We start from the raw sequence: 16,033 nt of genomic DNA, 5'->3' as shown, positions 1-16,033 counted from the left end.
ATAATTGTTTTTGAAATAGAACGTATCAGAAAAAATAACAATTGAAATATATTGTAATTGTACTGTTGATTGCATAATGTGTATACATCACAATTGTTATATACATAAATATATTTCATTGATCAAATTTGAATAAGGCTATTAAATTATATCAGCCACATTTTTTTACAAAATTAAATTTGTTATTCGTCCTTTACAAATATAATGACGACAGAACGTCGTTTACAAATGTGCGAACTCAGTACCCATGCGCGGACATTAAGCACAGAATAAAGATGGGTATGACCTTACACCTACTACAGATCCACTGACGTAGAAAGATAGTATCAGTCTGGTGTAGATCAGTCAAACAGACAGGCCAGAGTTGTGTGCCGTGGACTTAACGTACGCATACTCCAACCCCCAAGGTATGTTCTTATTAACGAAAACTCATTAGCCTATAAATAGAATGCTGCTCTTAATAGCTGGTTGTGTTAGTCATTGTAACTAATGGTGTAGCCGATGAATAAGTCATCGTATTGTAATGGTTAATATCAGTGCAGGTAGCGACGGCTTTGGTATATTTATAAATCAGTGTTATCGAGTACGTTTCATTGTAGGATAGGGATGAGAACGGTCTTTGGATAGACAAATAATGTATCGTATTTTTATTGAAGAATAGCGTCGATGAATATATGTCAGCAGGCCTGCAAAACGCCCATGAAATGTTAAACTGGAATCGGATATTGCCGCATTCAGTCCAATTACAGTGTTTATTATGTTGCGTCCACGTACAATGTATATATACATCTATTAATACCGTTCTCCTTGTTCATGTCCAAGGGTATCGGTGTGAAGCTTATATTTTGTTCAAATTTTGCCATAGTTAAATCGATTTTGAGTTTGATTACAGTATTTGTGTATAATCGGTATTCCTTCTTTTTCTGTTTTCATTTAGCTGCACCGGGGCGTTCTTAAATGTAGTACAACCCATATCTATATACACTTAATACCCTTATAATTAACTTAACGTTAACGTTAGTGCACTGTTTGTAGTTGTACTACGGGCTTGCAAACAAATATGGATTCAGATGTACTTCATAGCTTTTAGTTGTACTGCAGATGAAGTTGGTAAGTTGAAGTTGCTCTTTAGATGAACTTAACAAAGTGAGTTAGGATGAACGGATATGGTGTAGTTGAACTTTAAATTAATACACATTTATTAGCGTTTGTTTCATGAACATACTCTACCTGATATTTTGGATTAGTTTGGATGACTGCACAATCTGTTTTTGTAGTATGATGATAGTGTATAATTTGTAGCTGTTTTGTTCAGATATAGACTGTTTTGTAGTTTAAGTGTAAATGTAATGTATGTTACTAGATATATATTGTATAATTTGTAGCTGTGATGGAGAGATCTTCTATATATTTTGTAGTTTAAGTGTACAGTACTGTAGTGTATGTGAATTGTACTTTGGACTGATACGTTACGTATTTTTGAACTTCGTTTTGAGTTCGTTTTGAGTTTACTCAATAGAGAGGAGTTTTCCGATGGATTTAATATGGTGTACTTTAAGTGTATGTCTATTTCGCCATGTCTGTAGTTATCCTGTAGTCTCAATGTGTTCCACGACAAACTAAAAATTAGCAAATTTACTCATGTATACAAAATTATAATTGATGTGTTATTGAAACAATGCCAATTTAATCAACTAAACAACTATGAAGGGATTTTTAACAGTGCATGATAGCGTGATTAAGTCAAGTTCGATGTAGTTGCTTAGTATAAAACCATGCTGCAAATATAAGCCGAGTCCATTCGGTGCAATGATGATTTTTTTTTTAATATTTATTATTCAGGGCCAGCAAAACTTTGCCCCTTTGAACTATGCATCTTTGTGTACTACAAGTCAAACTGTTTTGTTTGTAGAATGAGGTATCACTTATAACTGGTATGTAATATTAATAACGACTCGGCAGCCTTTTGTGTGAACATCGCTGATGGTACACAGTCGGTTTTATAACTACCTGTATGGTGAATACATATGTTTTACGACTTGTATGCTTCATTAATTTTCATAGTTGTTCTATTTTTAAAGTTAATGAAAGTGTTCCTCATCTTTTTGAAAAGGAAACCAGACATTATTTAGTTGCTCAATTTGAAAATTTACTTATAAATGAAAAACACCAGAGGTAGTCACGCATTTTTTAACAGGTTGATGATACTCGTTCGGCAAGTATCAAAATATTTCAATGTGTTGAAAGTTCTACCTATTTCCCCCCCCCCCCTCCCCCCACTCCAAATGATTACAATGGTTTCTAATGGCAAAGGCGCTAGTCGTAAACAACGTTGGAACGGGATGTGCTAATCGAACGAGTATGTTACATAAGGAGATCCAATGCGAAGCAGTCGTCCTATCATAAAACATGTAATACAGGCAAACAGTTTTGAACTGGTTGTTGAAACATAGACAATGCAGAACTTAAAACTGGATTTTGAGAGATAAGTTGTAAGCTATATGTATGCCGGTTTATTTGATAAGTCGTGAAAATGAAGTGTGGTGTAGGGTTATGTCTAGTGTAGGTATAGTGAAGGTGGAAGGGTTTGGGTAGGGGGTGGGGAGAAGGCTCCGTGATACTTTGCGTTCTCAATTAATGTGTCTGGAACATTTTATAAACCGATAACCGATATGGCTCAAACCCACGAGGCCAATTGCCCTCTGTAATCTATTCGTATGTAAGCAAAAACTTGGGGCGGTGCTCTAATAATATAGCATTATTATTTTGCATTTTTTGATAATGTTGACAAATTGTAATTTAAGTCGGGCATCAAGTCCATTTAGGTTATAACGTATCTTCAAACACTAATGCGTGAGAGTAATAACAGATTTTAATCCGACAAGGTTTTCTCTAAGTAAAGCGAACATCCTATCCTGTACAAGCGCTAATACTAGTGGAAATTAGACAGTGTGTATTTCTCGCACCTCAGACAGCGATATCCCATGCTATACCCCATCCTAGACTTTTCTATCTCGTCCGATCTGTCCTGTTCCTTTACGTGACATTTCGCGGTTTTTTTACACTGCGATGTATTCATCCGCGCGTTAACGGCTTTAAATTGACAATCTGCATTATAAATGTTCTGTTTTGTCGTTATATGTATTTTTTGATGTTGTTAGATATTTGATGTTGTAGATAAAATATAATCTACACTGTGAAATACGTTGTAATCTATGTAAGGACGGACTACTTTGTTACGCGGGAGCATTCAAATGTAGCTTTAGTAGTGAAGATGTCATTATCATTTGAGGTCCAAGGCGAAATACTTGTAGTTTTGAGCAAAATGTAATAGTTCTTTTCGAACTAAAAGGTGCGAGAAAAAAAACCCAATTACCTGTAACTGTGCGAGATCAGGTTATCTCAGTCTCGGTTGGGATGTTACAGAATCTTAGCCCGAGACTGAGATAACCCGATCTCGCTCTGTTACAGGTAAACGATTGTATTAGTCATAATAATCCCACATCGGGTAAGTCTGGTCACATAATGATATCTACACAATGACAATCTTTCTCGCATATACTCAGTATAGCCTTGTACTGTCAGATTTATGGAGGTCTCCCGTTGACAACGTTAGATATGTTTCAAAAAGGATATGATATTTATACTAGATTTCGTACGATGTAGAGTATGAGATACGTTGTATGAAACACTTGCAACACGCAATAACTTGCAATGTTCATGTCAAATAAAAAAAAAACCACCCAGATAATACGATTTAAACAATCATTCGAATAGATTTCAATTAATTTGTACAAGTTAAACGGCCCTATTGTGATAAGGGTGATACGAACGTAAATAAAATGTTTGAATAATCTGTTCAGGGGGATCGACAACGTCTATCAGAACCGCTCCCACCAGAATCTGGTAAATATACTGTAAATAGGAGACAGACGAGTCACTTTACATGTATATGACTTGATATTAAAACCATCTCCAATTTTAACCAGAATGTTTGTAAAGGTAGCTAGGTTTATATGAACGACAAGGTATGTCATGATATCCCAGATAACAGACATGCGTTGGCTCAACGTTGGCCTAATGCATCAGGGTTGGTTGGGCGGGCCATCGTTGGAAAATGACGTTGGGCCACCATCTTTTTGCAAATCGGCCCAATGTTGGCTCACCATGTTGAACCAACGTCGGCCCACCATGTTGGACCAACGTCGGTCCAACAACTTCTTGATGCGGATGCAACGTTGGGCCAACGTTGTGCCAACTATAAAACTATGTTGGGTCAACGTTGGTACAATGCTGTATTTTTTTAATTTATTTTTTGGAGTTGGCTTTCCGTCCTACATGTACTAACAGCTAAGGTTTTTTAAGGACGATGTCAAGATAGACACAAGAAAAGACAGAAAGAAAGAATATGGGAAAAAAGGGAAATGAGAAATAAATAAAATGTTGGTGTCTGATAATAAGAAAACAAACAGTGATTTATATTATGTCATATCCACCCATTTTATTTTCTACTCTGGCTGATTGATAGCCAACCAAACGACCAACAGCAAACGTTGGGCCAACGTATGTCTGCTATCTAAGATCCTGTCGTTATCTTTATCAAAAGTTCTCTAGACATTTCTGTTAAAACATATGTTCTATTTTAAATTATAGTGCATTAAGAATAGGTGTGTTCCTGTGTTTAATTGTATTATACGAAGGGAATGGTATTTATATATTTCCTAAATTATGTGTTTGGTCCCTCCTGTATTGAGTTCGGATGGCTAGTCTCCTGGTTGTGTTAAATCGCGTTTGCATTTGTAGTCATCTAGTGTGCATTGAATAATTGAACAGATTGCCCAACGTTACGTGCACCCACTGTCTGAAGGTTGAAATAAGAGTAAACGCATTTCCTGTCGTAGTATGGGATTGGCTCTCAGTTTTCCGTATTCTTACTAATTGATTAATTGAAAAAATAACTTGAATGACATAACATGGCTTTAACGCGATATGAGTCACGAGGTGATGTAATGAACTATAACCGTATAACTTAGTGACAGCCTACATTAACCACAGATTGCAGCTATTTCAACCCCAGCTAAAGCTACGAAAAGCAAACACTCACAAAAAGCATAGCTCCACACATATACAGCAACTACAAAAACACAGCCCCGCAGAAACGTCAGCCAAACAGAAACTGCTACCCGGTGACAGTGGAATTATTAAGTCACCTGAGACAAAGTATCAAGTGACCTATTCTAATCGCTTTTTGGCCGTCGTCGTCCGTCCGTAAACATGAACATTTTAAACTTCTTCTCCATAACCCCTGAACCAATTTCAATGAAATTTTGCAGAAACTTTTCATAGCCAAATGTCAAACAAATTGTGAATTTTATGGTCCCAAGCCCCCAGGGGCCTGAGGGACGGGTCAAAAAGGGTCAAATTGACTAAAATTTCAAAAATCTTACTTGTTTAATTTCCATTGGAAGAAATTCAATTTGGGTTAGCATTATCAGTATTGGATAGCAGTTTGATGGTATGCAAATTTCAGCTCTGACTGACCCCCAGGGGCTGATGGGTGGAGCCAAAAAGGATCGAATTGACTGAAATTTCACAAATCTTCTTCGCAAGACCCAGATTTGGTAGAATCAAATACTCTTCATAGATGTAAGGGTCTGAAGGTGCTTTACCAAAATTGGTATATAGGGAAATCATATTTTGGACCAACATTTGTTTAATTTCCATTGGAAGTAATTCATTTTGGGTTAGCATTGTCAGTATTGGATATCAGTTTGATGGTATGCCCGTATCAGCCTTGACTGACCCCAAGGGGCTGATGGGTGGGGCCAAAAAGGGTCAAATTGACTGAAATTTCAAAAATCTTCTTAAAACCCAGATATGGTAGAATCAAATTATCTTCATAGATTGAAGGGTCTTAAGGTGATTTACCAACATTGTGCATTTCATGACCCTGGGGTCTCCTGTTTTACCCTGGGGAGGGGGTAAACCGTACTATGGTTTATATAGGGAAATCACATTTTTGACCAACAATAGTTTAATTTCCATTGGAAGTAATTCAATTTGGGAAAGCATTATTAGTATTGGATAGCAGTTTGATGGTATGCATAATATCAGCCCTGACTGACCCTCAAACATTTTATCATGGTTTATATTGGCAAATAATACTTTGGATATTACCTCCTGATAACTTGATTGGAATTATAACCCTGAGTTGACAGTTTGATACTTTGAACATTTTGAGCCAGCCCTTACCCCCAAGGGCTGTAGGGCGGGGCCAAAGGGAGTCAGTGTGCTAAAATTTCTTCATTTTCCAACTTTAAAATCAGAGGTGCTCGTTTCAAATACTTTTCAGTCTTAAATCTGTATGCTAGATAATGAATAAGGTGGTTTAATTGTTTTTTGTCACTTTGAATAATGTTTCTGTTCATGTTTTAAAAACAAAAATCAACTCTCTATATAAATATACTAGAACTCAGGTGACCGTTAAGGCCCATGGGCTTCTTATTTTGTATACTATTTCAGATGTCTCTGCAATGAGGTCATGTGAAATCACCTCTGAGGTTAACGAGCTAGCAGAGGAAAAGGGTCAACCTTATATCTTATATGACACTAAATAACCGTTTCATTGTCACCTGGATGACATGCCATGACATTTATGTCTTTAAGGATGAATAAAGCATTGATAAATATCACTTTAATGATATGATAATTTCTTTTTTTTACATACACAAAATAAGGCTTATGTTTTATTTACTACTTCAGAACAAAATTGAACTAGTCAAAACAACGAGCATTTCTTTGATGATTGTATGCTTAAGACGATCTCATGTATAGCTTCGAATAAAACCTATCCCTAAAATGTCTTCATATACTGTTTGGTTACTGGGTCTGTGTACAATAAGCTAGAATATTTGACTCGTGTATTCATCTGGGAACAACTCAGTGTGTTTTACATGCAAACATGGACTGTCCCAGTAGCTTGGGGGCAAATAGTTTGATCCATTCCATACTTAAATATGAATAAATATTTCATTTGCTGCTTTTGAATGGAAAGTTCAAGAGGTGCTCCGATTGTGTGCAATTAATTCTCAAGCATGCAACCGTCTAATGTGCAATTGTTGAGTTAGAAGGTTTCCGAACTGTGTAATAGATTCAGCTTTTTTAAGCCAATGAAACTTTTTGAGCAATTGCTTTTTCTTTTAAATGCATACACATATTTAGGTCAAAATGTGTATTTAATGCAATCGTCAAACAAGCAATTGTTGAGTTAGCAGGAATCAGAACGGAGTGTATAGAAAGTGCTCACACAATGTAATAGATTCAGCCAAAAATACCCATTAAGAATTTGTTTCAATGCATAGAAATATTTAAGCCAAAACGTTAGTTAGATGCTTTCATTTACGTGTTACTTAAAGATCCGTATCCCACTGCACTGTGTATTTTCTTTCATATAGTACCCTCCCTTTCGTTTCGTTCTTTATATAAATAAAGTACCGTTGGGACAGCACTCTTCTAATGACCTGGTAGCTCAGTCGGTCGGATCGACAGTATGACCGTCTGATATCTCGGGTCAATGTCACGGTGTAGCTCAGATGATTTTTTACGTAGAGCCCTTTCCGTAAAGGTATGTTTTTCTTTTGAGAAAAGATTGTAAATGCTAAAATTATGCCAGTATAATCGGTTTCCTGTGTATATTTAAACAGTTTTAGTCAGTGGTACGGTACGTTGAACCTTAACACAAAGAACTTGTTTGTTTAGTTGTCACCTTGGCCTGTATTCATGAAACTGCTCAAACGTGCTCAAGCATGGATTCTGTGCTCAAACTAACCTTATTTGTAACTCGGTTAAATCATGTCAAACAATGAAAAAGTAAAAAAAGAGATTTATTCATTTAATACCAGAAAATTAGTCTTGAGCATAAATTCCATGCTTGAGCATGAGAACGGTTTCATTAATAACCGTGTTTTCTTTTAAAACTTGTAAATAATACAGTAAATTATGTGGTAGGCCTATTCGGTATAGCTATCTTTGTAAATATGTTTCAAACAAGCTATTAGCTAGTTTTTGAACTCCTAAAATGAGTATTAGAACATTCAGTAGGGGAAAAGGGATATACAATGTATACTTTTATGCACAGACATGACTGCAGGCCTTCGGATTTGTGTTCACCAGGTCAATTAGCTATATAAATTTACTTTCCTGCTGCAAAAGTGCAGTCAAAATTTTCAGTTTTCATATCTAAAAAAAGAAAAAAATGTTAAATAATTGATATATTAAAAAATACAATCAATAAAGTAAACATATTATTCGTGTATGGTTGTAGAATATATTATTTATTTCATTACCCAATATTATATATGTATTAATTGTAGCATTGTACGGTGACGATTATTACTCCCTAACTTCTATGATATAACGGTTGGTTTCTATGATTCGTGACTTTTGGTTTGGTGTTATTTTGTTAAACGTCTCATGAACAGCTAAGGTCATTTAATGACGTGCCTCCATGTGTGTTGTGTATGCTTGCATGTTTGTATGTGTGCGCAGAGACAAGGTATGTTGGTGTATTTGCCTCCTTGTGATAGCGCGGATCTGATGCCGACTTTAGAGTGCTATCTCGCTGAAATACTATGCCGAACTTAATTACAACAGAAACAAATAGGAGAATCATGCGTTTAGCCTTCCTTTTAAACATACAAATCACTACAAGCTACACAGGAACAGCATCCTTATCTTGTTATTTTGTGTTTGAGTGTGTCAGGGCGTGTTTGCGTATTATAAGTTATTCAATGAATGATACATTTTTCCGACAAGCTTAAAATTAAGATGTTTGCCTATACAACCTTCGTTCTTCATTGAAGCTACGATACTTAGGAAGCCATATCATGATGAGACAACCTTGAAACTTAATTGAATACTCTAAGGTTTTATTATGTCGATTTCATTCGTCTGTAAAGATTCAAATCATATGCTTGGCACCAAATATAAATTAACACAAACAAGGGCGGGACGGAAATAATAACAATTACCCAGGGTCACATACACAAGGAAACAAATATGATATGCTGGGCTTAAGGCCTTTCTCCCACATGGGCAAACACATTAGATACTGATATTTTTATATTCTGTGTAAACTGGCTTTACGAAGAATTGGGGACACTGGAGGACCGGTGAATACCACCGTGTCATCAGAGAGAGAGTTTACGTACAGGTCTGCATGAGTTTGTTGGTCTTAGGCTAAATAAAACATTTTTATTTCCTGTTACGTGTTTGAAAAAAATAGGCTAGTTATAGACATTAACTTTTATTTTCATATTTAATGCTTATGACTTTAATACAATTTCTTTCAAGCTGCCAAAAATATTTACGGTAGGCACAAATGTTAGGGAGTGTAGGGTAACCGGAATCAAAACATTATTTTAGCCTTACTGAAATGTCGCTTCGGTGATCGTACAGGGGAAGAAATCAACATCTGATATCAAACACTGGTGATGTTGATAGTATGTTTCATGAACTATAGGAGTATTATTTTTCCCTAGACCGAAAGTTATTTGATTTAGATATTTTGGCATTTTTTTTAAAATACAAACAAAACGTTTTTAATGACTGCATCATCAGTTATAATAATCAATTAAAGTTGTACTTACAATAACCTATGAACTTAATATATTATTTCTGTGTTTTTTTGATAAATTGGTTATAATAGCAGGCGGTAACAACCCAGCCTGGACTAGTCGGCTAGTACTAGTCGGCTGGTACTAGATATTATTATACACCCCAAGCTAAACAGATTTCAATGTATGTTACATATACACCAATGAATAGCAAACATCTGTTTGTTCACACATCGGGGATATGACTGTCATCTGAGATAGGTGCGAAGTAACAAATTGAAATATAAACCAGTAATTGTAAATTTCATAATTAATTTCACAATGCGATATTTCAACTAGTAGCCATTACTGTTGATCATTGTCGACATGTCGTTGTCAGAGGTGAAACAAGGTCACTCGTTGTGCTGAAAAACAACTTCAGTTTCGCATATACCCAATATCGCAAACTAGGCTTGTACGTTTTGTTCATGTATGAACTTTAAGTGAATGAGTGAATATTAGCAAACTAGGCTTGTACGTTTTGTTCATGTATGAACTTTAAGTGAATGAGTGAATATTATTTCAAATATTTCTTATAAGTATACAGGCATGAAATTATTATTTGAGAATGCTTTAAAGTCACGAATGGATCTTCTCACTGAGCAACGCGAAATTTAATATATCGCAAAAATAAGGTAATTTTCAGTATTCTTGGTCAAAACCTATGCCGCATGTCGTAGTTCCAGACACATGGCAGAACATGTAGGATAAGTTAACCCGGCATTGACATTCATGCGTACTATAACAAAATACTCAAACTGCAATAATAATATGTTATTGTCTTTACAGAGGCTTAACGAAAAATGTCTAATTTAGAAGACATTCTCAAAAGGATTGGCGAGTTCGGGAGGTATCAAATATTTCTGTTCTGCCTACTGTGTTTGCCTTCCATTGGTAATGGTTGTTACATGATGGCGATCGTCTTACTGGCCTACACTCCAAAACACAGGTTCGTATTAATTAAAAATACACAATTGCATCACTAACCCAATTAGTAAACATCCGAAATGTACGCAAAAATTTCCAATCGCACATTCGTATCCCTATATCTATCATTTAACAAAAACTGATTTAATTTTATCCCTAGCTTCACCAATTAACTAAGCAAACCATATTACTACTCCAAAATGATATAATTTAAAAAAACGACTTTCGTATAATGATGATAATCTTCCAATTAGAAGCTACAATCTGATCTTCATAGTTTACAACCTGTTAGTTACTGTGGTAAATGATAGTGTTAATATGTATCTAGGTTTGTTGCATCCTCGATACACCATTTGTTACGCTCACTTTCGTTCTCTGCGCCCCTAATATGTAATAGCAAAATCGAAGATTCAGTGTGCACCACTTTGTGAATGAGACAAGAAGACTAGCCTGATCCTTTGATGAACATCATTGGAAGCTGTCTGTCGCATAACGGTAAACTTCACTGGCTTTGAAGTAGGGTGTCGCTTCTTTGTAATCTTCAAAGGAAAGGTATCACCCTAGCGATTGGTTAGGGTGTTTTGTTACCCAAGACCAATCAAATGGATAGCCGCTTGCCTTTAATTATGCTATGACATATATCCCGGGGGTGCAGAGAGCAAAGATGAGCTTAACCCCAGGGGTACTGTCCGTGGTTAATAACACGTACATATGCATCATGACCGGGTTTATATATGTGGTAGAGGAAATTATTACCACTCTTCATCACCAATTTTTTTTGGAATCTAATCTTCAGCATTTCAGGGGTTACGCTCACTTTACGCTCTTTGTGCTCTTATAATACGTCAAAATAGAAACAAAGGATTGCAATTAGCTGTTTAATTGGTCTCTGGTAAATCAAAACTCTTACCAATCGCTAGGATGACCTGTCCTATGAAGATTACAGAGAGCCAAACCCAATTTCAAAGCCGGCCAATTCCATTGTTAGGCTTAAGCATGATTCTGTTGATGCACATCAGCAATCAAACTAGTCTGCTTGCATCAACCATAAGGTTATTGCAGAGAACGCAAATGAACATAACCCTAGGATTTCCGAGGTAATTATTACATAATCAAGGGTACAGAGAACGCAATTGAGCGTAACTCCTAGAATATCGAGGGTGGTGGGATCCCTGCTGATATTGTTTTCTTATCGTCTTGTCATATTTAGGACGACTGGTTCGCCCGTTGTCAGTATAATGTGACCGGGTGGGATGTCCTGCTGGGTGTCTTCGGCAGTATGTTTCAGGAAGGGAGCACTATAAAGTCGGCATCAGTTCCGCGCTATCACAAGGAGACAAACACGAACATATCGCAGCCTCCCAACACACACACGCATACATTACACGCATGCATCTTGCACACAGGAGAGGCCGTCCTTAAATGACCATAGCTGTTGATAGGACGTTAAACAATACTAAACTAAACCAAACCAAACCAAACCTTTCCGTCTGACCCTGATCTTCGACTATGTCGTTACGGGCGGATACTTTGAAATATGCTTATAACTGCAACATGACTGCAGGCCTTCGGATTTGTGTTCACCAGGTCAATTAGCTATACAAATTTACTATCCTGCTGCAAAAGTGCAGTCAAAATTTTCAGTTTTCATATCTAAAAAAAGAAAAAAATGTTTAATAATTGATATATTAAAAAATACAATCAATAAAGTAAACATATTATTCGTGTATGGTTGTAGAATATATTATTTATTTCATTACCCAATATTATATATGTATTAATTGTAGCATTGTACGGTGACGATTATTACTCCCTAACTTCTATGATATAACGGTTGGTTTCTATGATTCGTGACTTTTGGTTTGGTGTTATTTTGTTAAACGTCTTATGAACAGCTAAGGTCATTTAATGACGTGCCTATGATTATGATAACATATATTGTTGCAACAAAACTAACAAAATAAACATTATGTTACAGGTGTAAGATTCCTGGTTACGATAACGATACATGGGCCATCCAGGGCAGTTACCATGCCAACCTCATCAACAGGACTATTCCGACCTCGGAAGACTCTTTCTACGACTACGACAGATGTCACGTGTACACACCGACAGGAACCGGAAACTCGTCCTCCGTCACAAAGGCGCAATGTTCCCAATGGGTTTACGACCGAGATACATTTGACCAGACCATTGTTACTCAGGTGATACTCTTTATGTAAATACAACAAAATAATATATTCTTGTTTATGTTTTAAATCGGCAGGCCTCCGCAACAAAATAAAGTGACCATCAACCAAACCATTATCATTCTAATGATATCGCCTATCTACTTAAGCTTTTGAATATAAAGATTAATATATATATATATAATATATATATAATGGTATCCTATTGGATATCACATATATTTCGTGGTTTTATTATGCCATCAAGTAAAATATGTAAGATATGAAAAGAGAAAATAATTAAATATTTCATTTAATACATATTAAACATACCTAGATCGATAAGAATGCCACAAAATCAAAAACAAGGAGGATAGCGTTTTTGATGTATTGAAAGTTCTAATTGGTATTAGAAATCAGGTTTTGTCGCTGTGATACATATCGCTTCTGATATCTGTCACAGTGTGGAAAATATCGCTTTTATCAAGCTGATAAACCAACATATCTCATCACTGGTATCATAAAATACATTTGTTAAAAAAAAATAAAAAAATACCAACAGTGTAAAGGAAGGGATGAGGGTCTAAGTTTATGAAATCAGTAATAATCGTGCACATTTATCTTAAATCTGTAATGCTATACATGGATAATGATCGTCACGTCTTTTGCAATTGTATAGAATGAAGAAAATATGGAGCTAATGGGGCATTAACATGGTTGTGGCTAGGTCAGGAATCGCCGACAGATTACAAACATTGATTTTATCTTAAAACGCATGAATATCTACCCGTTGTGAGGAATGTCAGTATCTTTGTCCATATCGATTTATAGATATAGGCCAGACAAACAAAACTCATGAGAGATAAGTTAACCTTGTTTGGAATGCAATATGAGTAAGGTTTCCTCTGGACAATGTCATCTACATTTAATTTGCTATAATGTTATCAGAAATTCAAAAGTAGTATTTAAAGGTCTGAAAATCAAATTTAAATCTCTTGTGTTTACATGAAAAAACCCCAACGTTGAATACTTGTCACACTCGCCTTTCACCAAGGCGACCGGGGTTCGATTCCCCGATCGGACATGAAAGGTTGTGGTCACCTGCCCGACCACGTGAGTTTTCTCCAGGTACTCCGGTTTCTCCCCTCACCAAGACCCCCAACGCGCTAACATCCCGGCTAACAAGAGTAATAAATTTAAGTTTTAATAATTTGTTCATTATTGTTGTAAAATAAATCAAAGTTTATTATTATTATTATTATTATTCATAACACTGACTGCATCGTTGACCACTCTAAATTCTAGTGTTAATTCTGCCTTCTACTAACGCTAGCCGAGGGGCTTATTGTTTTCAAAACAAAGATAATGGAGCGGATTGCTTCGAACATGTGACAACAAAATATTGTCTACACTGTAAGAATGACTTCCTTGCCCCATATAAAATTATTTCGTATCCTTCCAACATACGTTTGCAAGGATATTTGCAGTGTTATTTGGGAGGCTACCGGTAATATTGCTTATTTTATCCCTACTTAAATTAATAATTAGACATCTAGACACATTAAGAAGGTTAGTCGTCCATTAAACACATTGTCCATGTGAATAAAATCTTTTTAAAAATGGAAAAAAATATTTGATTCAACATAAACAGAACATGAAGAACGTGATAAAGTGATTTGTATATTCTGTCTAGTAACGTAAATATCGAAATCGTTTAGATTGAGGCGTTCATCGCCCATCTGTTGTGCATTGTATAGGGCAATATCAACCTGTTTAGTTAAAGTTTTCCCTCAACATTCATACAAAAACAACTACCCGTTGTGGGACTTTTATAGGAGTTAAAACTGTTTGAACCCTTCCTGCTAATGTTGTATAAATTATTTGCATAATAAATAGCACGGCCTATAGCGCCGTGGATAAGTTGCCTGTTTTATACTCAATTGCGCAGGTGTCCCGGCATTAAATCCACTTGCCTGGACCAAGAGTTTATTATGAACATTGAAATGAAAAGATATAATGTTTTCTTAATTATCCTTACAATAGTAAATTGGTTATCAGCTTCAAGTGAGAACTTTGTAAAACAAAACTGAAATTCTTCTTCTATGAAGATGAATCACAGAGCACTGAGACTGTCCAATTTAATATCATTGTACAAGGAAGTCCACTGGTTAAGGGTCATTGCTATTTAGTTTCCAGAAGACCTATTGTAAACAGAGGTCGTATTGTCAATATTGCTTCCTTATCACATCTAATATTTTCTTGTATTTTAGGGTAACCTCGTGTGTTCAGACGAGATGAAACCGGCGCATGCTCAGATGGTTTATTACTGTGGCGTCCTGGTGGGAGATTTATTCTTTGGAATGCTATCAGATAGGTTCGTGTTGCAATGAAAGCAAACATGAATTAAAATTGTCATATTGGTTTGCTTATTTTACAAGGTACCAGTCGACGATCGGAGTGTTTCACTGCACTTTTTTATAAAAAGGTAGTAACACGGCTAAAACCACATCAAAATACTTTGCCTGAAGCACACATACATGTACACACAAGCACTCATACATTACACATATGTAGGAACGACCTTAAATGACTAAAGCTATTAAAAGGTAATAACAAAATAAAACCGAAACCTAAAACGGCTATCCAATGACAGTATATCGCTAGTGTACGATGTGGGTAAGAAATCAGTGTTGCTTCAGAAACATTTTAACTATATTTGTACGATATTGGAACCGATATAACTTAACATATCGTATTATAATAACAACATGTCAGTACTATGTTATAACAACAAATCAATACTATGTTACAACATGTCAGTATAATATTATAACAACAAGTCAGTACTATGATATAACAACAAATCAATATAATTTTATAACAACAAATCAATATAGTGTTAAAATAGCAAATCAATACTATGTTATAACAACAAATCAATACTATTTTATAACAACATGTCAGTATAATGTTATAGAAACATATCAATATATTGTTAAAACAACATGTCAGTATAATATTATCACAACATGGCAGTATAATGTTATAACAACATGTCAGTATAATACTATAACAACATGTCAGTATGATGTTATAGCAACATATCAATATATTGTTAAAACAACATGTCAGTATAATATTATCACAACATGTCAGTATGATGTTATAACAACATATCAGTATTATGCTATAACAACATGTCAGTATAATGTTATAGCAACATATCAATATATTGTTAAAACAACATGTCAGTACTATGTTATAACAACAAATAAATATAGTGTT

General features: G+C 35.4%; 1 protein-coding gene across 1 annotated transcript in view; it reads left to right on the top strand.

The window, feature by feature from the left end:
• Positions 1–305: 305 nt before the first annotated feature.
• Positions 306–16,033, top strand: part of LOC110457738 (organic cation transporter protein-like) — a 30,115-nt gene continuing 14,387 nt past the window's right edge. The window contains exons 1-4 of the mRNA XM_021509122.1: positions 306–407; positions 10,443–10,602; positions 12,559–12,784; positions 15,019–15,122. Coding sequence (XP_021364797.1) covers positions 10,457–10,602; positions 12,559–12,784; positions 15,019–15,122 — 476 coding nt within the window. The 5' untranslated portion in view covers positions 306–407; positions 10,443–10,456. The remainder of the gene's footprint in view (positions 408–10,442; positions 10,603–12,558; positions 12,785–15,018; positions 15,123–16,033) is intronic.

Source organism: Mizuhopecten yessoensis, unplaced genomic scaffold (assembly GCF_002113885.1).
Source record: "Mizuhopecten yessoensis strain PY_sf001 unplaced genomic scaffold, ASM211388v2 scaffold9301, whole genome shotgun sequence".
Lineage (NCBI taxonomy): Eukaryota > Metazoa > Mollusca > Bivalvia > Pectinida > Pectinidae > Mizuhopecten > Mizuhopecten yessoensis.
Note: the sequence above shows the minus strand (reverse complement) of the source record. Positions and strands in the feature narration are given on the sequence as shown.